Source organism: Neodiprion pinetum, chromosome 2, assembly GCF_021155775.2.
Source record: "Neodiprion pinetum isolate iyNeoPine1 chromosome 2, iyNeoPine1.2, whole genome shotgun sequence".
NCBI lineage: Eukaryota > Metazoa > Arthropoda > Insecta > Hymenoptera > Diprionidae > Neodiprion > Neodiprion pinetum.
Window position 1 is genome coordinate 26,208,983 of NC_060233.1, and position 24,980 is coordinate 26,233,962.

A 24,980-nucleotide genomic window follows, 5' to 3' on the forward strand; every position below is an offset into this window, starting at 1 on the left:
GAGAGAGAGAGAGAGAGAGAACTCGGGACAGTGTGTATGAATTTCAATTTACGTTTTGGTCGCTTAATGGTCCGAATGGGACAAGCGCGAATGGAGAACGGTGCGTTATCGCATGGGATGAACGGAAGAGAGAGGAGTTGTACGCAGAAACTCCAATCAGTCGCTTTCATCGCGTTCACAAAATATTGGAAAATTTAATGGACGTGGGGTCTCGGAGTAGCGGGGGTGGACGAAAAAAAAAAAAAAAAAGAAAAATTGAAATTGTACAATATCGAAAACAACCCTTTTACGAAAATATAATATTTATTCAACTTTATCCCCTATAGGCTACGTTCCTGATACGCGTGCTCCATTTCCTGCCGAGAAACGTACGAATAATTATCTTGATTAAATTTGCAGTCGTTCGGAGGAAATCTTTAGGACTCTTAGTTGCGATTTCATTGAGAGTCCTCAGTGTCATTTGCCAAAAACTTGAGTGATGTTGTTGCGTGAGTCCGAGTGTCGTTGCTGATTTCGGAACGGTTGGACGGTTCTTTTTCCACAAACACGGATACTGGAGAGCAGCGAAATACCAAGAGACCACTTGACGCCTTACATAAATTAAATTGAAAGCTCTAAGCTCCAAGATATCGGAGGTAAAATGTCACGTGCATACGTATAATTCCGTACACTATTCTGATTCTTGATGAATCCAAGGAGGAGTGATTAACTTCACGGAAAAAACGCCCCCCGAACAGAGTGAGAGAGACAGAGGTGGTTAAATAATCGCAACACGTCATGTTTGTTGCACAATTCCAAAATCATCTTGTTGCTAGCCTGTTTATTTTGGGTAAAAAATACGCTCACTCTAAACCATTGAAATTTCAGGTGTTAGAACATATCCTTTATCATCGTCACCCGCGCTGCGGATGACTAATGAGAAAAATTAATTGAGTGGTGAAAATAATTAATAAAAAAGACACAGGTCAGTTTCATAGTTGCGTAACAAAAAGTGTAAAATTTGATGCCATTTAGCATCTCCGGTTGACGTAACTTCTCAAGTAATTCAATCGCAGTTTATTTTTCCTATTATTTCAACAGATTTGCCATTGATTGTGATAAAGTATTCAACCTATCCAGAATCTGAGAATTTTCAAAATTTTACGACCATTCAAAATGTAGAAATTACACAAGTTTCACTGATCACCTTGCCATGCTCTTTGAAGATAATTTCTTTGTCTGGCGATAAGATTTGGCCCCTTTAATCACGGCGTCAAATAATTAAGATATCTGTTGACTGTAGTCCGAATCAGGGTAGATCTGATCCTACTTTGAGAGAAGTTTTGTCCGTCGTTTCTTATTGAGAATCGAATTTCAAGAAACACCACTACTGCGTTTCGCTTTGCAAAGGGTTTTCTCTGCACAATGCCAGGAAGTAAATAATTAATTTTGCATCGCACGCCCACTTGCCAGCAACGTGAGCAACGGCAGGAGTACTCGTCGAGCTCAAGGCTCGTCAACGACAAACAATTTGTTTGAATCAACGAGGAAAAGTAGATATTGCGCACGGTTCAGTTTATCCTCGACGGTGTATCAGTGTTCATTTTTACATTATCGATGGAGTTGGACTGACGAACTGAATTGAATGATTGGGCATTTTAAATTCCACAAAAAAACAAAAAGAAACATAGTCTGTGCTTATCTTCGGCAGAAGAGGTTATTAAATTCAATTAAACGCAGCACGAATATGTATATTGCATAAAAGGTTCTGAGGTGAAACGTAGCAAGAAACGGAGAGTTTTTCAAATTACCAAAAATATATTCACTTACATGAGCGAGAAAGCAAAAACCAATGCAACGAGTTATTCGCTTGATAATTTTATTTGAAACGCGTATATTCAATTTAGTTTGATCATTTACGTTTATTCTGAAAGAGTTTTGCTCACTTGCAGCGAATCGTCGAGTTAAATATTAACAATTATTTTTCCAGCAAATCACGGCCGTTGTGCATGATATTACGCCCGCCCGATGGGATTCTACGGCTGGGCGAATCAAGTTTGCGCAACAAATAAATTGAAACTCGGTAGAAGTCCGCTATCACGATCCGTGTAAGCGGAGGGAAAGGGGGGTGGGGGGGGGAGGGGAGGGGATAACACCGTCCCTGGATCACGTACGCGCCCTGTTTTTTTTATTGACATATACACACGCGCACGGACAGAGAGATAAAATTTCAGGATGGTTGACAACCGGAAACCGCCGCCGTCTCCTTCCCACTTCGAAAACCGTGGATGCAAGGACTGGAATTCTTGCAGATGGAAATACTCTGGGGGCTAGTTGAGGAGGGGCGGAAGAACGGGCGTTGTCAGGTGTAGTTTTACGATTTGAGTTTTGGCAAGTTGCTCGCCTCGTAAACCCAAAACAACCCTAACTAGTGCCTACCTGATATCTTACCAACCCCCCAAAACACTCCATTCGCTTCCGTTTCTACCTATTTAAGCCTTTGTCAGGACTGAAAAGTTTAATCGTAAGTAAAAGTACGCCCTCCATATTATTCTCGTGGCGGTTTGCTAGCCATGCTTTAAAATAATGCGGCTGGGGTTGATTTCGCACGTTTGTTTCAAACGCAATATTAACGAGATGAATTAACTAGAAATCAGAAATAGCAGTAGAGTGAGTTGAATTTGAAGGTTCTCCAAAACAACATAGTACATTATATACGTCGAGTATATTCACACTTACAGAGAAAGATATACTTATTACAGTTCGATAATTTTTTTTCTTTTTTGCAACCACTACCTGGAAAGTTCGATTTACGAAGCCTGTGGATCGTACGCAAGTGCTTTCTTTCCGTGCAGTGCGGAAAAACAGCTTATTTCTAAACGGGTGTTGTAAAATGTACTATTTCATGCTGCTGATTGGACGAGTCACAATACGGTTTTTTCTGTATCATATCAAGTACAAACAGTGGCATTGAGAACAATCAACGGTTATACCGAATCAAATGATTGGGTTATTTTGTATCGTTGTATTTTGTGTCAGTACGAACGAATTGCATATTTCTGGAATGTCAATATAGTCACTGATAGCGTGTGTAGATTTGTAAATAGCTTCGGTGATGATCCATCGTTTACCGTGAACATTCGCATCGTTTAATGTAACAAAGTTGCGTTCACTTTTCACTGTTCAATATCGTCAGAATAACGCGAATTATATTTTCATCGGTATTATACCCTGTCATAGAGAACAGGCTGAATGCACCAATCAGTAAATGACCATTTCAGTGAACTTATTAAAGCTTTCAAATAATCATTCACTAAAGGAATTTGATCGGTTTGTATTTTCAATTGTGTAAAACTAAAATAAATTTCTGCAGCAGCTGGGAACAATGAATTCGTTATGTATTTGAACGTCACAACAGATTGCATTTTGAATAAGAACAAACTGCAAACGATTCCGGTTTTAGAGGATTAAATCCACGCTGGCTGAACTGGTGGTCACATATGGTGGACGTAACATGTATAGAGACGACTCGTAAGACGAAGATAGAATGAGATGCTACGTACAAGTATTTTGGTGTGTCCGGAATTTGGTCGATGATCAATAGGGTAGTGTGAAAACTTACGAGCAATAAAATACAAATGTTTGTTCTCGATTTAGTTTCTCAATCGATCGTAATTGGATGACCCGCGTAGTTTGAGTTGTTTTGTGTCCGTAATATTGAGAATGTAATTTTTCAAGAAATTGCTTCATGGTTATAAAGGAGTGCATAAGTTGATAAGTAGTTCAACTGGCCTGGCTACTTAATCACCAGGCACACATGGTGCAACGTCATCGTCAGTCCAATCCTATAGACTTGGTGCTTGGTGCCTGTATTCCCACTTATAACATGCCAAATATTGAAACGATTTCCACACCACCGACGTATCGTAACAAATAATGAAAAGCAAATCAAAACAGATGTAAAAAGGACTCACGTTCGTGGACGGTGAGCTTGGCATCAGCCGAAACGGCATCGCCGACGCCATTTTCAGCAACACATTCGTAGGTGGCATCGTCTCGAACATCGCGCACAGGTTCGATCCTCAAAAAAGCGCCACCGGGGTAGGATTGCACCAAGTAACGAGGCTGGGATGCTGAAAAAGAAATTGAGTCAGAACCAAGGATTGAAAGAAGTAGTTGCCAGGTTCACGGGACATGAAGCAACGTGTTAATTGCAGGAAGTCAATTACCCGCAAAATAAGGAAAAATGTAATACATTACTTGATTACAATTGAGAAAAGCTTGCGAGATTTCAATAACATCCAGTTCTCCAGCCTCAATTCCGTACCCCTCTCTGGTCCGTTACTTCAATTACTTCTACGACGCTCTTTGTTTGTGTGTTTACCCGATATGGAGCATAATTTCAATCCACTAGTGTTTGTCTGCTTATAAAAACTAGGTGCGATGAAGACGGTGCGAAATTATCAACAACGGGAGAATTTCGAGATGTTTTGGTCGTGCCGTACAGGTCAAAACCACATAGACCTTGAATAATTTTTGATGGACAAAGTACAGAAGCATCTAGAGCTTGTAAAATGGCTATCGTAGATTATTACAATATAAAAAACGAAACTAGCGAAAAATAAAAAAAAAAAAAAAATAAATAAATAAAACCTTGTCTCTGAAATGACATGAATACCAGCAATAATGGTGAGGTAATGGAAAACCGTATGAAACCGAGGTGTTTGAACTAGCATGGAACTGTTCATTTCGCCCTAGCTTTGCAGTAATTTCACTAAATCCTGAAAATTATTCAGCTGTGTACATTAAGCGTTCACCACCGGGCTAAAGTGCTTGTTCCGATTATAATAACATGCTTTGAAAATAATAAGCAGAATTGCTTTTGTTTGTTAATAAATTAAAAAAAAAAAAGTCAGCAATCAAAATCATTCGACATTATAAATTTTGTTCCTCAGCTTTTCTTTTGGAAAGATTGAAAAATAGAGTGAAGGAGAGAGAAGGCAGAAGGGAAAAAATTGTTTGAATATTTACTCACTTGTTAATTTCTTGGTATTTTTTCGCCACTGTATCTGGGGCTGGGGATCTCCACGGGCGTCACAGTAAAACGACGCTATTCCACCAGCCTTGACATGCTGCGATCGCGGTCTTCTCAAAATTTCCGGTGGATCTGCGAACAAAAATAATTTCCCTCCTCTTAACATTCATTTCATTGCCATTATCCGCATGCGTAAAACAGAATTATATCGAAGGTAAAGTAGCGTTCAAAAGTATTTTGAAAAACATATTAATTGGATTAATTAAAAACAAATATGAAACATAAAAATCAATCATTTGTTTTATTGATTGATATTCAATGTTATACAGAACAGTGACCAAGTATAGCCCTTGTTCGCAACGTAATAGAGTGTGAATTTTTTTTTAATGTGGAAAATGGTGGAGCAAAAGTATTTTGACATTGTTGAAAAAAACGTATTTTTTAACACATAATTATTATCTACCGTAATAAGAAAATAAATATTTAGTGGGATATCCTTTGGATTTTATGACAGCCTCACTGAGTCGATTAACTTTTGGAATCGATCCATCGGAATTTTATCCCACTCACTTTTGAGAACTTCATAAAAAGCGTCTTTGTTCGATTAATTTTTTATTCTTATTCTGCGATCCAAATGTTACCACAGATGTTATATAGAATTCAAATCTGGACTTTGACTTGACCACTCTAAAACCTTGACTTTTTCGCGTTTTAAAAAATCACTAACGTACTTGGACTTGTGTTTGGGATCGTTATCTTGTTGAAAATACCGTCCAGCTGGCGCGTGGTGTTTAGCGTATGGTAGCATTTGAGTCTTCAATACTTTTTCGTAAACGAACCGATCCATATTTACTTCGATTCGAACAAACTGTCCAACTCCAGAGTGTGAAAAACGTCCCCAAACCATCACACCGCCACCTCCATATTTGACCGTGGGAATTTGGTACCGATGGTAATATTTTTTATTTACAGGACGTCGAACATACTTGATACCATCAGGATGACATTAAATTAAATTTGCTCTCGTCACTCCAAAAAATTTTAAACTCATTGTATCATTACAGCCGACTTGCGAACATCACTTGATGATAACTTTTTTATGATATGATCGAATTTAGGAGACGTTTTTTTTTTTTTTTGGACGTCCACTGCGAGGCTTATTTTCGACAGTCTTTTGTTTATTATACAATTTATTCCGTGCACCAAAGAGTTGACGAGACACTTTAAAAATACGAGCAACTTCGGTCTGTTTCAGTCCTTGCTTTGGTGAATTTATCACGGCTTTTCTGAAGTCACTGTAATATGCTTTACATTTCGGCATATTGAAATAATCACTGTAAGTAAATATCCGTAGAAATCAGAACTAACAAGCAACTAACGTCTACGAATTCACGGAGCTAACTGCGTGTCAAAATACTCTTAAGCTCGCTGAAAGTTACATTCTTCCGGCAGCGCAAAGTGTAAACAAACAAGTCGAAACCTGACACGTTCAAATAATCGCAGTTATACTGCTCTTCACTATACTCAAGTCACTGTCCGATAGTGTTTTATTTTAAGAGAAATTTTATGTTGTCAAAATAGTTTTGAGCGCTACTGTATTTTCATACGAATAACAATAAGAATAATGTCGACAATAATGATAACAATAAGGTAATAAATAATAATAATGATAATATCAACACAATAGCACGGTATAACGGCGGAAATGATCTATATTAAATATGACGATCACGTCCCTGACACGTGACGAAGAAAATGAATATATGACAATAAAATGAACGTGGATTGGATACAATCTATGGATATAATGCAGTCCGTTGCAAGTTAGGATCAGAGATATTTTCTTCGATAGTTTGGTTTCCTTCTTTTTTTGTTTTTTTTTTGTTTTTTGGAGAAATAAAAAATAATCTTGTGCTCTGCGCGCTGCGTTGCAGGTGGTGGGAAAATTTGTATATATGAAGCGTAATTTCATCCGGAATGAAAATTAGAGCAATGTCTGCGTGAGGTTGAAACGAAGGGATTAGGTACTCTCGGAAAATTGCCTTGGCGAAACCAGAAAAACGTTTAGTTTTGACAATCAAAATTTTTTCACCCTGAATAAATTTTGAGGTTAATGTACAACCCACAAAAGACCTTGTGCTGGAGTAACCACAAATTTTAATCAAACTATTTTGCATATACAAAACAACGATATTTTAGTCATGTCTAGGAGAAGGTTTGACACTGCATAGTTCTAAAGTTTTTTACCGAGAATATTTTACCACTTTAACATAAAATTTTCTAGGTTCACGATGTATATGTTATTAGGTAAGTAAAATTATTTAATTGCGGTAATCAATTAGTGGTTCTCACGATTTTGTAAATTTGACTAATCTTGATCGGCCAGATGGACTTACTGAATTATTAGAAGCAATTTAGTCGAATCTACCAGGGAGTGCTTCAATATTTTGATAATACCATGAAAAAGTATTAGCATCTTAAATTTATAAAATTAAAATCGACATTTCGTATTTACAAGTATATTTGATACGATGAAATTATGCTATTGGCAACAAAATATTAGATTCCCGCATAAAAAAAAAAAAAGAAAAAAAAGCTCTAGAAATACGTCTACGAATTGATTTTTTTTTAAAAGAAAGAAATTTTCTCCGAGTGCTTAGGACAAAGCAGGGCGAACGTATCGGGCCGATAGGTATTTTAGATTATTGGCTTAATCGCACGATTTGTCCATAAATTTACAGCGCGTATGTTTATTTGTAATGACACGTTAAGCGCACCTGCGGGATCCGGTAATATAAGCATATAGATATATATATATATATATATATATACACCCATTAGAATAATTTATGACAAAATTAAAAATAAACGGATCAAATATCGTATCACAATTTAGGATTTAGTTTTTATTATCTGCGATTCCTTTTCACTTCTTTCTGTGCCATTTTTCTCCACAGTTTCTATTCCGTCAACCGTCAGCTGTCTCTCTTGATTGTATTTAATTGAATTTGGAAGTTTCGATGTGCCGGTTTGGTTTCTGGTATGACTGAGCGTGAGAAACAAGTAATAGAAGAAAGTATGGAAGGCTGCCAATGCGCCGTAGGATGGGGTGAAAAACGATACACCTCGCTTCCAAACTTAGCTAAACACGTCTCGTCTTATTGCAAATTATTCACGTTCAGTAATTTTTCAAGTTATAGTGAACAAGTGAAAGGAATTGAAAGGAAAAAATATATTTTTCTCTTCCGTTTTTTAAATTCCGCAATTTATTTTCAAATAATGTTAAAACTTAATTATCGACGTCAAGAGTGAACTGAAGGAAAGTTTCAAGAGACTGGTATAAGTTTACTTTGATAAATGAACAGAATACAAGAAAAATAGCTAAGTATTTTTTCATAACCCGTTAATTAAGCAATATCATAGATAACTGCGTTTTTATCTACGAATACTACCTGCAATTTATTAAGTCACGTTGTTGGTGTTCGTAAAAGTACCCTGTTCGGTCAACTCAACAAATTTGTTTAGGGACTCAATAAATCAATTTTGACAAACTATATGCTCGAAATTTAGTTTTCATCGAACAAAGTTATGTAATTTACGCTATTCGTCAAATCTAATCTACAACACTGCTCATTTCGACATCGCCAGCTAACAGTTTATATTCATTTGCCAATAAAAATGTACTTTGGAGAAAGGTGAGAGAATGCGAACAAAGCGATCCTCTCGATTCGCGGGCGTGAGGATAGAGAATCGAAACCGGCTTCGATACGTGACAAACAATGTGGACAGCGGGAGAGAAAATAATTGCAACTGTACAGTGGAACCGTTCGTTTATTCGTTTGCCCGTTTGTTTTCTGTTCAGGTGCAGGATAGCCATAGAGAGTTAGAGGTGCGTGGGAATGCCTGGTGGCAGTGAAAAAATACAAACGAACAATAACGAAGATCAAAAACCGAAGCAATAAAAGTATAAAGGAAAAAAGGTGGAGCAAATAAAATGAAAACTGAAATTTGCACGAGAGCGAAGCGTCCTACGTACAGGAGCGGACGAGACAAAGCCTCGACTTGTGTCCTCTTGCACATATTCCTTCACTCAATATGAACTGTGCTGCCCGTCCACGTCAAACGAAAGAATCGCCAATGAATATTCGCTAATTAAAAGAAGCCACAATTCCGGAACATTCAAGAGGGTCACCCGAATTTTACGGAGAAAAGAATTTTTTTTTTTTATGCACTGTGGAGGATCAAGAGGTCCTTTGTCATCGCTTTCTTCTTCGCGCATGCTTTCGATACTTCGTTCGGAAATTCATCCCGTTTTGTTATTGCCCAAACAAAGATCCGCAGTTTCTTCAGAATTTCGGAAAATTGTGACTGACTGTGAAAAATTGTTAATTTTTATGATGTAGTGACAGTCTGCGTGAGTAAATGCAATTCTAGCATTATTTATACTCAATGGTATTGGCTAAGCTTCGGTTACAGGATTATAACGTGTTTTTATAATTTTTTTGTTCTTTGTAATCCTTGGAAACCTTGGATTGGCTGCATGCCAACAATAGAAACCATAATGGGACGATTTCGTCGACATATGAATAATAGAAACCGAGATAAGAAATCTATTCCCTAAAAGCTTCGTCAATGAGTATAAGAATTATACAATATCATCGGAATAACAGTCACGGAGGGATTCGCGTTTTGAAGTGATGGAACTGTACATTGTTTTCAGTTTTGCCGTGGAAACAGAAACCGAAATACCGGAACGAAATGTCAACAAACACCATTGTGCATCCATAAGCCGAATAAAAATCTGATCAGTGCAGTTGCCGGATATAAATAAAAAATACATAACGCTCACTTTGTTTTCGAATAATTATTTCTGGACTTGTTGGCAAAGCAGCTTGGCTAAGTCAGCGTTACCGCATTGCTCGAATGCGGTGAACCAGGCGAGTTGGCTGGCTGGTCGGTTCGCAGGGTGCCTTTGAAAACACTCATGTATAGTTGTAATTACACAGCAAGGATATGTGGGTCGCGGCGAGAGCGCTTTTAAATTGAATTAATATTTGCTGGCAGCAACGAGTGCGGTTCGTCGCCCGATGGGTTTAGCCGCTCTGACGTGAATAAGACCCGTATAATTGTTTGCGATAAACCTGGCCACCCTCACCTTCCCTTCCTGGACTTCCATCCGCGCTTTCACCCCATGTGGACGAAAAATCGATCCGTTTATCCATTTACCCATCTCTACATAATGTGACAACAGTGATCAATGACGGCTCGAGTGCCACTAGCGGAGCTAATTTTGCCGGCAAGTGCTTAGTATCGGCTACTATTAACGCGCACCTTTAACACGATCGAATTTAATGCTTTTCGTGACCGTCAAGTGATCTAAAAAAAGATTACCGAACGAGTACTCGCAAGGAAAAGACCAGGTTTTGAAAAGTTGAGCTTTTTTTGGTTACTGCCGCGCATATTCGTCACGTCAATTTGAGAAGAAGCACCGACAGAGATGAGCTTCGGAAAACATTCCTGCAGTTGCTCTAAAAAATTCGAATTTAGACTAGATGGAGCAAATTACCGAGAAACTACTCGTTTATTCTTACAGCTTAGCAGTAAGGAATGCTTGGAATCACTCAGTTTTTTACGGAGCGAAGGTACGCTCCTTGTTTCTGCTCTGACGAAAATACCGATCCTTCGTTCCAAATTTTTCTTCACTATTCAACGCCTCGCGATAAATTATTCAGGTTCGCTGTTAACGGCCGATGTTTTTACGACTATCCAGGGTAGAGAGCTATGATCGAGGGAGCTCGGAGGCTGACAATGAGTCTTTGGAGCGGCTGCGAGTTTGAGTGGGATACGTATGCAAAACAGTTGTGTTTTAAACGAGTTCACGCCGAGCATTTCCATTAGCCCAACGAACGGTGCTCGAGCGTCAGAACGCTGCGTGGCATTGCATGGCTTTGGCTTAAGCGAATGATTTCAAATCAACGTGTCCGGTAGCGCGAGTAATTCAATTTGAATATGCATTTTGCAGCGGAGATCTCGCGTGGTCGCGGAATCTGCACAATAATCCGTGAATTTTTATCCTCGACGTTTTTCACCGAGTGTCTTCACGCAGGGCCCCAAACGGGTCAGTTGTTCATCGCGGCGAGCGAGGGATCCGACAGATAATCGGGATGCCTCTGATTCGCGGTTAGACAGCCGTCGTATCGCGGCGATATCTGTGCCATTAGTTACAATTTGCAGCCAATCGGGAGTCTGCAAGACTGATCTCGTCTATTCGCGGGTTGATTATGATTCCCGTCAGAAGTTGGCAGGCTCTCGTCAATCAAGCGTCAAATCTCGGGCGTCAGGCGTTGCGAATGGGGGTGAGTCTTGGGAACGGGGGACGCCAGTTTGCCGGGTTATAAACGCCCACCTACCAAATGCTGGGCAAAAGTACTGTCGGCTTGGGAAGACCTGCGCGAGATGTATGCAGATGTATGCCAATAATATTCTAAACAAGTAAGTGTCCCCTTCAGACCAGGGCAGCTCCTCTGCAGCCCTCGAGAAGCTCTGAATCAACGTAATGCTCCTCCCCTCTTCCCAAACCCCCAGAATATGGATGGATGAACGAACAAACAAGCAAACAAACGTACGGGCAGCGCTGGGTTTGTACGAATCGTATCGCGTTTCGGACACTAAATACTCGAAATTTATCTGCGCTGATCTGGACAAGGAAAGGTTCGGCATTGCGCATATTTATTGGTCGAAATCACCGCGTAATTGATAGGGTTCATAGATGACCCGGTTTCCAGGTGGCTAACCACCAGCTACAGGCATGTAAAACGAACATGCTGGAATTTGCAAAAGATATGGCGTCGGGTCGAGTGGAACTGAGTGTGAAATTTCAATACGGTTGATAACTGTAGCGACAGGATCGAAATTGAAAGGTAATATTTTTTTTATTTTTCACCAAGAAGTTATCCGTCACCCGAATATTGTCTTATGACGCATGTTTTGATTTGGTTTTTCATTTGGTTTAAGCGATAGGCAAGAAAAAAAAAAATACTTGGGAAAAACAAGAGATTCTGAGTTTTATCCGACTGTTACCATTTGTCTTGAGGTATTTGTTGCAAAATTGATCGACATCTCTGGGAAGAGCACCAAGTCGTATGTTCAAAAAATCAGGAATTAGAAGGCACTTGGGGGAAGTCGTTCCCACTGATCAGTTACTCAACGGAGTCATCGCGTCACTAATTGTGGAAAGATTAGCTTGTGCTTGTTCGAGTATATAAAAAAAAAAAAAAAAAAAGCGAGAGAAAAAAAATTCCAGCCCGTGAAGTTTGTTAATTCACTTTCACCGAGCAAAAGCTGACGCGGGAGTGTTTTGGGTTACGGAAACGTGAAAACGTGAATTAACGCGAGGTAGCGAATGTGGAGTTGAAGGGAGGGCGAGGGAATTTCGTTAATGGGTATGAAATCGTAATCGCGGAGCATGACGTTGCGGAAGTAGACGAGATAAAAAAAAAAAATAAAAATAAAAATAAAACACAATCGAACATACAAAAATAAAGGCAATGCTGATGGCGGTCGGGCGGGCACAGCGCATATAAATGTAAAAAAGAAGGGAATAAAAGAAAAATTAAATACCCATAAACAGACAGTATCGAAATTGAAAATGCAAAGCGGGTACTGGCAGAGGCATGGCATGGCGGCGTACCTCTGCACCGCTCTACCCAAGCCTCGGGAATAAATCACAAAATCAATTCTAGAACTGAAAGCACCATAAATAAAACGAGGATGTGAGTTGAACGAAACAAATGACAACAAACAGGAACATCCCAAGCTCGGCTTGAACCTTGCCAGCTGATTGGTCCGCTCACCGGTGGATATTTGAAATTCAAAGTACGTCGATAAGAGTGAGTGGGTCAAAAATACACATTAGCAGATTTGAAATTTAGATCGTTTAGCTATCAAACTGGAATTTCACCGATATTCGAGTACCGCTGTCGAAGTCTGTTAGTTCCTGGTTCGGGGTTGAGGCCAATCTCAGGCATCACGAAAAGAATATTACGAACCCTCGTAATCTGGACTAAGAACCGTCGGCTTATTTTTCGACTTCCCTACTCACTCAGTATCACCACTTTGCCGGTTACTTCGCTGGTGTGCTCTCGTTAAAAAGTTTGTATTGAGACAAGGCTTGTACCTTGGAGTAAACCTGTTACTGTTACAAATGGAAAGAAAGCGACAAGGTGATGAGGTTTCTGTTATCAAAAGCATGACTCATGTGTAACTCTGTGATTCGGACGTAGTTGTGTCAAACACCAGTTCTCTAACCTGAGTTGTGAATCTGCTATTAAACAAGCCACGTATGGGTAGGTATACTCTAATAGATACGTATTGTCAGTCTGAAATGCACTTCCAAATGCGAACTGGGTTTTCAGAAACATTCAATTTGATTTTCCGGAACCTTCTTGAACGTAACGAATTCTTTTAGTCTCGACTTAACTGCCCGGTTCTTGTTCGAGTACTTCACTCACTCATTATCGTTACTTAACGGTTCGTCATCTCATTGGCAAACTTTTTTGCGAAAGGTTGCAAGAAAGGATGAATAATGCCAATGGGATATCGACCTGAAAGAACTCTGATTGTGAGTCAAAAACGTCACTAGTGCGTTACTTGTAAGTTTTATATGCATACTTCATCAGGGTTTCGACGTTTGCAACTGTCGGTGAAGTCAGCATTTTTTTCATCTTTTACAAATGTCGCTGGGAGCTACGGACGGTTTTACTGTAAAACAAACATTAATATACTTACATCTAGTCATAATACTTACGCGTTAAATAATGGATGTAGGATAAGTCGCTGAAGTTCCCTGAAAAACACTGGATGGTCATCGTCGTGGACGAGTAATCGTCACCTAGCACGGGCCCGATACCATTGAATGACTATTTCAGCCATTCGAGAAAGTGGGAGTCGTTCGTGATGCGATTTTCGTTACAGGTGAATAACAGATTACAGAAATTATCTCTTATCGTGACTTTTGTGGGAAGGTTGAATATAACTGTGGTAAACGTAAAACGTGGCTGAAGGGATGAAAGTATCTCGTGTGTGTGTGTGTTACAGGGTGAAAGCATAAAAAAATAAAAGAGAAAAAGAGAAAAAGAACTACAGAAATGAGCAGGTTTGATAAGAGAACAATAACGTCACTTTATTCGTTTGAATAAATGTGAAATGGAAACCTGATATTAGATTAGTCAAATCATCTTTAAATCTCGAGATGCACACCGCGGTTCCTTACAAAGGCCTACATATTTCGAGTCCCGACAAAGGCAAGGCTTCCACAATATTTTCCCCAGCGAATAACGTGATGGAAGCGTTGCTGCTTGTGCTCCTTCGAAGAATGAGGGAAAAATCCGAATATCTTTTTTTCACTCCATTAAACTCAAACCACCAAACTTACGAGATATAAGACAGAAGGCTATAACCCCTTACACCAATAGTGAACACACACCATTGCCCAATGTGTTAGTTCCACTGGCAAGGGATGCCAGTGACACATGCAGACTGCATTAGTCAATAATACTACCCTTCGTTCTTTTTTGCCGCGACAACTACATAGGTACATATGTATAGATATTAAACGGTCAAAGCAGGGTGAAAGGATTGCTATCCTACATCTTCCGGTTGAAAAAGGGTGCCTCTGTTGCAACGGGGTCAGGCTCTGGGGGGCAGGTCAAGAGGGAGGGAGGTGTAGGGAATGAAGGGACGAGATCAAACAGTACTGGTATCCAAGGTCGTCCCAGCGAGGGAGTGCTTCCATGCGACCAAAACTTAGATACAAGCCAGGCGGAAAGGGCCTTTGTTTCCCTTCTGTCTGTTTTATGGACGGACAGACGACGCGGAAGGGCTTCCCGGAGGGCGAGCAGAGAACGAGGAATACCGTAACCCGCGGACGGAAGTTAAAGCAGCTAAGCAGCTAGGTCACAGTGAAAATTAATTACCTACCAAAGTGTACACCGCTGTGACCAACTTTACAACTGGGCACAACGTTTATAATATTATTACGAATCACAAACTCGCATTTGCGGTTCGTCGTCAAATCTTCCAAGGTTTCGACAGTTTAAGCTTTGACATTCGGGGCTTCTTCTTAGTTAGGAATTTTTTCTATAATTTCGGCAGCAATCACAGCGCGGCCTTACAGATTATGTTGACCATCAAGTTTTGAAGGTGTTGGTATGACATAAAAATCTACGTACAGCATGGAAGTACGAAAGTTTATGAATGCATTTTGTGCACTGTGATATCGATTTTTTGAGCCCGCTTTTTCATATTAAAGGTAGGGCATTGATTTTTTGATGCTCAATTTCAAGAAAAAAAAGTTAAAATTTTGACCCATCAAGCTCCGTTTATTACAACGGCAGCTTTCGGTGAATCTCGATTATAAAAAAAAATTAAACTTGGCAGCTGACGTGGATTCCATCAGTCAGGTGAGGTATCTTTTCAGAAATGGCAGTAGAGATCTAATATGCATCTGGCGCTCAGCCGGGAGGTACAAGTTGGGATTTTGTGGGAAGCGAAAAAATGAATAAAATTAAATTAAGGAGAAATCGATGGCGAGTAGCGACTAGTGGAGGGGCAGGGTGGTGAGTTGACTCTTATCAATTGTGGGAGGAGTTTGTCTCGTTAATAACCCATAGATGACGATCCGAAGAAACGCACGTACTTGAGTCGAAGTCTGCTCTATCTCGACCAAGCACGATGGGAGCTTTGCGAAGCTCTGCTCTGTCTGCGCTTCTTCTTACCCTCGTGTTTTTTCAATGTTCGGTTTCTGCTCGCAGAGGGTGCGTTTCACCCTCTATTAATACCGATATATTAGCGGTTAATTTTACGAGCCGAGTCAACTTGCGAGATACAGCAGCTCCGCATTTTACTTTGTGGAATAACCAAATTCAGTCGGTGATTGGGAAACGCTTATACACACCCGGATGGGGACACGATTTCGAGATAAATTCTAAGGAGATTTCCGAGCGCTTCGACCAGTAGCAATATACACGAATAAGCGATAAGGTATTTTCGCATTATACCTAAGACCAAGCAGCTGTTTAGGACAATCTGCGCGCGTGAAAAGGCGTAGAAAGGTGGTGATACTTTCCAAATCTTTAAAAGTAGAAAAGGACCGTGTACGTAGCCGTATCCCAGCGCAATCTGGTGTGTGCTCTTCGAGCTAGATGTCAAAGTTGTTCTGAATTATCGCTTTTATAATGTTCACACTGCGGAGTTTTGCCCAGGGTAAGTGAACGCCCGAGACCGCGTGCATTGGTGTCATAAATCTGGTCTGCACTGACTAGCTCGCTGACATCGTATCGACAACTTTTGAGAAACTGTAGAAACTGGAGATAGTGTCCCAAGTTCAGATGTGCGACTTGCGACCTATCAACAAATTTCAAGACCTTTCGTTTTCGTATTTCTATCGTAAAGTTTAGCAAAGGTCCGAACCAACCCTCGTCAATGTCGTAAGGGATCACCAAAAATCCCAATGCGGTATTTCTGGGCTGAGTACAACACGTTTTGTTAGTCCACGTCAGATTTGGACAATTGAACCCATTCCTTCTGAATTTCTTATGAATTTATTATGTCCAAAAATCGTGTCAATCCTTGGCAAAGCTAATCATAGGACACTTCATTTTCACTCGACGTTCAATATCTTACCGATGACAACCCTTGAATAGGATATATTACCGGAAGGCGTTTTCCTTTCCAAGTTCGTTTTCATCAAATGTACAATGTGTATAAGTGTACTCTGAGTGGTAAACATCTAGATGACGCTACGTAACATGCCAAGTTTTCCGTTATGAATTTGCGACAGCTTATCGTGAGGGTTGAAAATTGTACTTGGAATTTTTTCACATTGGAAAATTCTCCACCTTAGGTATTGCTCACAGCGCAAAGTACGTTCGAGACAATGATCCTGCTAGGAATCATGGAGGCTGGCGTAGTGATATTAGTTCTCTGGTCACGGAGATTGGCATATGATCGTGTTGCCGGTGGGACCGGACACCCGTTACATCGCAGATACGATTGTGGGCATTGTGGGTATCCATTGTGGATGGTTTGGTGCCGGCAGTTGACTCAACGGAGGCGTTCACCACGTGCCTAGAATCTCAGAATCCTTAGAGATGCCCCAAGTGTCCGTGTAGCCGGTGGGATATCGCGTGATCCTTATTGGATTACCTGCATCTCTCTCTCTGTCCCTCTTTCGCATCCAAGTTTCATCTCTTTTTGAGGTTTACTCCGGTACAGTTTAACATTTTATGGTGAACAGGTGGACGGGGAATCTAGGAAAGGAACGCAATTCTATTTCGAAGGTACTCCACGTCAGCCGATGTAATGGCAGAACTGGGCGACGTAATTAGCTCACACAAACCACCAGGTGCAGTGCAATGCGTCACTAGGCAGCAATTCACCCTCCGACCCTCAGCCATGGCATAATTCGAATCTATTACTCTGTTCACGCGTCTCATTACCGGAACGAGTCGCTAGAGACGATGAGATGGGTTCACGGAAGGCTAACTGGGTCGAAAATTACGGAGATAAGAGTTCTGTGAAATTTCAAGCTGAGTTAACGCAGAAATATTATGTTGCAGCTCTTCCTGGGTTAAACAACAGTTTCAACCCAGTCTATAGACCATATTCCACAGGGCAGCAGGCTTTACGGCTTTGAGCACGACTGAACGTTACCGCCAAAGATGAACAAATCGGTGCTTGGAATAATTCTAAGAGGCTCTTAACGTCGCTATACCTCAGAGGACATAAAATATGTGTAGTGTGCCGCACAGGCTTACGAGAATACACGTACGTGCACTGGGGTTCAACTTGGTATAGGCGTGGACTAAGCCTGAAGCAATGCCGTGCAACTAGCGTGCCTGCAGCGGAAGGAGATCCACGAAGGAAGCGGAAGGCGGAAGCCTCCTTCGTCTCAGCCGATATTTAAAATAGTTCCACCATAACTTTGGTGCCATTACTCTGATGCACGTTTCTGGCATCGTATAACTGACTACCGGCACTCAAAGTGCAGTCTATACATAGGTAACCGGCTCTCGTGCAGTACAGAGTTCTTGGTTTTCGAACAACTTCAGCTTGATGACGTTTTAATACGGTATGGTTGGACGTAGTTTCGGTAAGGATATGAATCAAACTGCCAGGGATCAAAGAGCAGTGCACAAAGTGTTCGGAGAACAGGTTCTTTCTATCCGTTGCTTATTCCGAAGATGGGAATAACTATCCGTCGCATTATTCTAGAACGCTCAACGTCCTGGTATTTCTTGCGGCAGAGAGAGAGAGAGAGAGAGTTATTCTTCGTATGATGTATCGTGGCGGACTTACCCTGTACACGGGTCAAAGAATAACACGTATTTTCACAAATGAATAGAAGAAAAATGGTACAAGGTTAAGACAGTCTGCATGCAGAAAAATGTCTGCTCTTATACCACATTGAATAGAGGTGTACCATAAATCGTAAGAGATCGTGGAACGGATCAATACAAGGGCAAAGAAGCTCGTGCTATTATGAATATTATGAATATTTACTGGATACGATCATGTTAGTGTGAGCAAAATTCTACTCTTGACACTGTATTATGTATTTGACCTCGGGATCGATGGACCCAATTCGAACTCTATTTCAAAAGAAGACGTTTCCTTTGCCTTCAACATTGTGACAATGATATCTACTTTGACTAGGTGAGTTCACTTGAACGTTCATTAAGTTTTTCTGTACATTAAAATAAATGAAATTGAATAGATACAATTGATGTCCATTGTAAGAAAAAACACAGTATCGAAAATGAATCGTATACAGATGTTTTGACAACAATAAGCTTATTCATCTCAAAATAAATGTTTTTAAGATTCAAAGATTAAGTATAAAATTTTCACTACTGAATTCTAACAATCCCGAGACTTGCTGGACCTCGAGGTTTCCCTTGACATCTTGTCACCCCGGTATATTAGTTCTCTGAGCATCGGTGCGCAGTCGAGTAAGTTTCCGGTATTATATTCATAACTCGGTGGCCAAGTTTTTGCATGCCTGCAAGAGACCGACAGATAGTTATGCAAACTGGTGAGACCCCCACGTCAAGCCGAGGGTTAATGGTTAACGACTGTACTATTGTAGGGTTATGCATGTATTGGTATTCATCATACGTGACTCGCCTGATAATCAGCCTACTTTCGTATCCAACTTTGGCTGTCACATTGTATGCAATTCAGGCAGCGGCTTCTCGTCTCTGTAAAGTGTTACTTTGGACTTTAATTCCACGTCTGCTGTAGCAGTGTAGAATCGTTTGATGCACGGTTCTGCATTTTGAACGGCTGTTTAATCCGTCACGGCGATTTTCGAATCGACAGAAAACCGTTCGGGGAGAAAAAAAAAAAATGCAACGGTGCGTGGGTGAGATAGGGAGAGAGGGAGAGAGAGATAGAAGGCTGGAATGTGGCATCGGCGAGGTGGGGATATCGCTCGCGTATGGAGAGGAAAATGAAGAAGCAGCTTTTCTGCCCAACGAACTTATCGAGATGAGAATCCGTCGCACGGGGGTCTTTTCACCGAAACAAATTCCAATATTCTTAGCATCGCGCGTTGAACGGTAGAATTTTTAACCTTCATACCTCTCTCCATCCTCTCATCCAACCTAACCTAACCATCCCTTTTCTGCTTTTGTATACACAAGTTAGCCAGTTGAGGAACGTTCGGTAAAACTGCCGGTTATATACTTCATCGTCAGTCTACCGAGAGGGCGTCATTTTATTATCAAGCAATCTTCCGTATTCATCCTTCCATCTTACATTCTCTGGTCGTCCAACCACGTCGCCGTTATTCCGATCCAATCTCTTTATTCAATATCATTCATACCGCGGTTATAAATGAAATTTATATTTTAATGGAAATAAGACGATGAATTTCATTCACCGGGGGTTTGTTCTCCCTATCGGATGGGGGATTACGGCTCTTTACGAAGCGACTTCGATACTAACACTTCAAATAAGCGATTCTTCTCGCTGTAAAATATGATCGTGACTTTATTTCATTTTGCACTTTTTACGCCGCTTGTCCCGAGTGCAAAACACCGACGTGGAACCGTATGGTGGACTTATACAGAGTATTTTCACGATTTCGGGCGAAGCTTAAGGCTACTAACACCCGCAAATGCTTTCCACGCCGCGCCAGCGACAATTCGCGAGAAGATATAACTGGCCGAAATTCCATTTTCGTTTTACCCGAAAAACGATTTGTCAAGCTTTCCATATTCCGCCCACGGAACTGCGCGTGCCGACCGACGCGGTTTCATCCCAACGCTTAGATCGCCGTCACTTTTTCCTGATGGCCTACTACTTCCGTCGGGACGTCCAAGACCCTCGATTCTACGAAGGTTTAAGGTTTCACTTAGACATTGTCACGCGCTCGTAACCATTGGCGTGGTAACAGCTTGCTGCAGCAGAGCTGGCGCGAACATTCGGATTGATATTTCTGTGATTAATCGACTGGAATCACGCAAGAAAGAGGGTGGACGATACTCTAAGGTAATTTAGGACAAGTATTCTCCTCAGTGAGAACGAGCTATCTCAAAGTATACAAGACGAAGGGAAAGAGATGCGGCAAAGTTTCGTTTATTAGCTTTCGAGAAACATTCTCTCGTACAAAATCAACTCAAGGCATAAAACACACAGCTTATAGAGCTGTGATGCGAACTGAAGGGTGCAGGGGGGGGGGGGGGGGGGGGAAGCTGGACTGGAAGCTTCGCGAAAATACGAGATGTCAGACTGAGGATAAAGCATAACCGCGTGTAAGAACTTGCAGTCGTTATACATCGCTGGATTCCCCATTACAAAGTGAATAATACGTTGGTACAATCAGATACATTTCCTCTGAGTTGAGGTTACATTATGTCTTCCAAAAGCATCTCAAGTGCAAAAGCTTTGCGCCAAGTAGATTAGAGTGTAAACTACGAACAAAAATTCATTTTGCGACTCAGAAACCATCAAAATGATAACGTACATTCAAATAAGTACCAGCAGCAATACCATTGATACGAAAAAAAAAAAAATTAAATCAAAATCCTGACTGCCAACTACATAACTTCTTCTTAAAAGTAAGAAATCAACACTAAAAATATAGAATTACGTACGAAATGAAGAATTTGGGGGTAGTTGTACTTCATGGGTTTTTTAGAAAATTAAGAACGAACCGTGGTGCACCTCGATCGGTGCCTTTCCCAAATATAGAAGATCGTTGTCGTCGGATCTCTGAAGAAATTTCATTTATCAAGGGACTTATATCTTGCCATTTCTGCGAGTTCTTCACCTGGTTCACCAATTATCTGCTTCGGGTAGCATAGTCAATCTACACCAATCCTTTCTGTAGGGGAGACCGGTGTCAGTTATAACAATTTTTACAAAATATTTTTTTTTCCGCTCCTTATTGATAATTTCTGACTCGTTTTTTTTTCCCAAATTCATTGATCCTTACTCTAACTATTTTCATTTTTTTTTGTTCAATAAACAACGCTCGGTATTGTTATTAACAATCGAATAAAGATGTTTGCTGACTTGGCTCGTTCGAAGCTTTAAGTTACTTTTCGTGTCTCTTCGTAAATCAACCGTTCTCAAACGACTCAAACAAACGAAATACATCCACAATCGTGCATCTAGGTTAGGTTCGATGTGATAAAACGAGTTTTTGAATTGTATGGAAAATAATCGTGCTACCGCAGAAAGCTTAGCAGCTTTTATTTTATTACATCTTTCAGCCCAGTCTTCGTTTGAGTCTTTCATGTGAAAACTAATAATAATTCACAGTTTAGTACTCTCTAATCTTACGTCTTATCACAGACGCATTGCATATTAATTCGTGCCTGATGAAATGAAAATGTATTCCACAAAGCATGCTGTTCTGCGTCATACAAATTTTCTTACATATCAAGCTGAAAATAGTCGCCCGGCGATTAGACTCATTGGTAGAATAATTTTTTGAAAATTATTTGACAGGCAACTCTTCTTTCGTGTGAAATATACTTCATAAATTTTTCACACGAACGATCCAGAGCACTTTTGAATACTTTTTTATTCATTATTCCGACTATTTTGAAAACTTTGCTTTTATAACCCTAAAAGTAAAGGCATTATTATTCAAGAAAGCGAAGCCATATTCGGTGAAATTTTTATGCCGCAATATTGTTGTAGATAAAAAAATCGATGCAAATGATGTTCACCGATTCATTTCTTATATTTTAAAATTGTTCAACACTGACTCTGATGTTCTTTCCATTCGTTCATTGGCATCATGTGTTACGCAGCTGACAGATTATTTAGAAAACTTAATCGTGTACCGCATTACCAGGTTACATTATTATCGACTAAGAGCGAGCGATCGACACGCCCTCTCTTGTGCTATCTCCGTAAGCTTCTCGGGTGGAGCTATTTTTATCATATATATTAAACGACAAGTTTATGCCTATGTCATATATGTATCTAGTTCAAAGTTTAAAAGTCGACGAAAATTCTTAATCGAACTGACGATTTTGACGATGTTGCAAATATTACAACTGGTATATTTCGGCTCTTCGTACATGGATCGTGTTGATATAGGGCTGAAACGAAAGCTCTTAAAGTCTAGAAATTCGCAAAACTTGTCAAATGTCAAATTTCATCGTGAAAGGAGAGAAATATATGATAATATTTTCGTCGGGTAGGTCAAAGGCTTCTCTTCGCAGTAAAAGATAGTACGTCGGCTCGCGCGCGTTCAATTTCTTTTTTCTAATGAACTTGGAGCGATCGGCTCTCACTCATTTTGCCTATCTTTAATGTAAAACTCATCGGTGAATCGAGGAAGTGAATTCACATCTTTCACCAGAATACTGGAATATGGATTTTAGTTTAGCGGTCCGGAGACCGATGTGCCTCTCCAACTTGTTTCATGCGTACCACTGATCGAAAAGTAGAACAGGCGGTCAATTATGACCTGATTAAACCCCGCACAGTTGCGAAATAAATACCGAATATCCGGGGGGTCTCTGTTGAAATGACACTTAAATCGGACAGTGAGGTTGTTTAGTGGTTTCGGGGCGGTTCCTCGAGGGGCTGGGTTGCAGTGATCTAATGTCCCCCGGAGCATTTTCCTCAACCACTCTAGCAGGTCTGGGTTCCAGCGTACCGTAGCAGCCCTTAAGCCTGGGGCGTACGGTTTTATATCTAATTGTTTGTGGCGTGATTGGGACGTGGTCGTTGCTTCGGCGTAGGGTGGGCCTCGGGGCGGTGCCGACTCCTGAGGGAGAGTATGGGACAGGATTTATTTCGAGGTTTTACAACTGACTCTTGTCGGCCTCTTGTCGGGCGTTTGTCGAGGAGGAGCCGCTGGGATTAGAGCATAATCGAGGACCCCACGGAGGAGACGCGATCCGCTTAATGACCGTCTGCAAATCACGACCGACACGACTTTGGCCTCGCCTGTAAGGAACCTCGAAAGTGGAAGTAAAAATAAGCTCCAGAAGGAAAAAAGAAAGACTCCAGAATCATTCCTGTTCTTGATTTTGGCACGAACTCGATATTTCTCATTATTCAAAAGGGAAAAGTTTTCACGAGGAGTTCCCATTTGCTGGCGGAAGGGGGAAAATTCGTTAATCATTCATTAGCTAAGCTCGGGGGAGCAAACGTGGCGAGAGGCTGTAGCCACGACGACGTTTCGCTATCAAATGAGCTCACGGTTTTCCCAGGGGTAGCCGGCGGGCTGCTCAAGGCGTCCAAACTATCCGTACGCATTTCCCGCCATAATCGGCCTATGCTTAAGCCTCTGGAGCCGAGAGCTAGGGAAAAAGGAGATACCTGTTGAGTGAAGTTCAGCGAATCATAAATTTTAATATCAAGGCAAATACTGCAGCACGTTACGTATTCCAAGCTCTTGTAACTAAGAGTTCTGATCGATAAATGTCAAGGGTTTGGAGACGAAACTTCAAGTCTTGAAGGAGTGTTGAATTGAATTTATCCCGATTTATTTGACAGTATGTTCCCCATGGCATCGTTTCAGTAAAGTAAGCAAATGAATCGTTGAATTTTCGGTATGTTATAACAAGTTTTGCCATGTTGCAGCTCGATCCTCATACGCCGTTTATGTACGGGTAGTGAATTCAAAACTTTCACTGTTTCTCATGGAGCCTTCAAGATTATATTGACATCAGGCGAATGATATCAATTTTAATAAAATGCGCTCCATTGGTCAATTCATGTTTGTTTGCCTTTGTCGATGATTACCTAATGGTCGGGTAGAATTGGTGACATTCTGACTTTGGAGTATTTTGTTAGCGGTCTGAATCTGCTTAGCGAAAATTATCCCTAGCGTTCGAAGCATGCTAGTCTAACGGATGATTTCAAGTCCACAATCCAGAGAAGAGAAATCTGTCTGAGGGAATGGGGGGACAGGCTGGTTGGTGGTGGCGGCGGCGTTCTCCGGTGTGGGGAGCGATTTCAATTGTCGCAGAAACTCCGAGACTCAGCTCAGCAAGGGGGGCGCGGGAGTACCGGACCGCTAAGAGGGTGGAATTGATTAAATAATTGGCCCCTTAGATCGGCAAGACGGCGAAAGGGAAGGGGTTAGTTTCAGGAATGAATACCCTGGCTCGAAGCCAACTCTGCCCGGTTATACCCGCGGAAGGACCGCAGCCACCACATTGCCCACCTACCAACCTAGCCGTCTATATCCAGGCGAACAAAGTGCGGGGATGAGCTTAATAATGGCTTTGATTGGGGCCGAAAATGTGGTTCTCGACTCCCGCGACGAGATCTTGCTCCGTTACTCCCTGGAAACTTGTCACTTCCGGTAAAGCCTTCTTCCGAACAACCGCAAACTACAACCGGTCCCGTCTCTGGGAATAAGAGAGTGGTTCGTTTCTGCCGGTATTTTCGACACCAGGGTGCGCAGTATGGTTGAAATAAAGCGGCAGCT

At 41.0% G+C, this 24,980-nt stretch overlaps 1 protein-coding gene across 7 annotated transcripts in view; it reads right to left on the reverse strand.

The window, feature by feature from the left end:
- The window catches only part of Lar (tyrosine-protein phosphatase Lar), a 464,266-nt gene that overhangs the window by 110,161 nt on the left and 329,125 nt on the right, over positions 1-24,980 (reverse strand). For 6 of the 7 annotated variants that reach the window (XM_069133249.1, XM_046613986.2, XM_046613980.2 and 3 more), the window contains 3 exons: positions 13,821-13,859; positions 5,015-5,146; positions 3,954-4,112 (listed from right to left, as the gene is read on the reverse strand). In XM_069133249.1, the coding sequence (XP_068989350.1) occupies positions 3,954-4,112; positions 5,015-5,146; positions 13,821-13,859 (330 nt within the window). The remainder of the gene's footprint in view (positions 1-3,953; positions 4,113-5,014; positions 5,147-13,820; positions 13,860-24,980) is intronic. The other variant, XM_069133251.1, reaches the window with a different exon arrangement.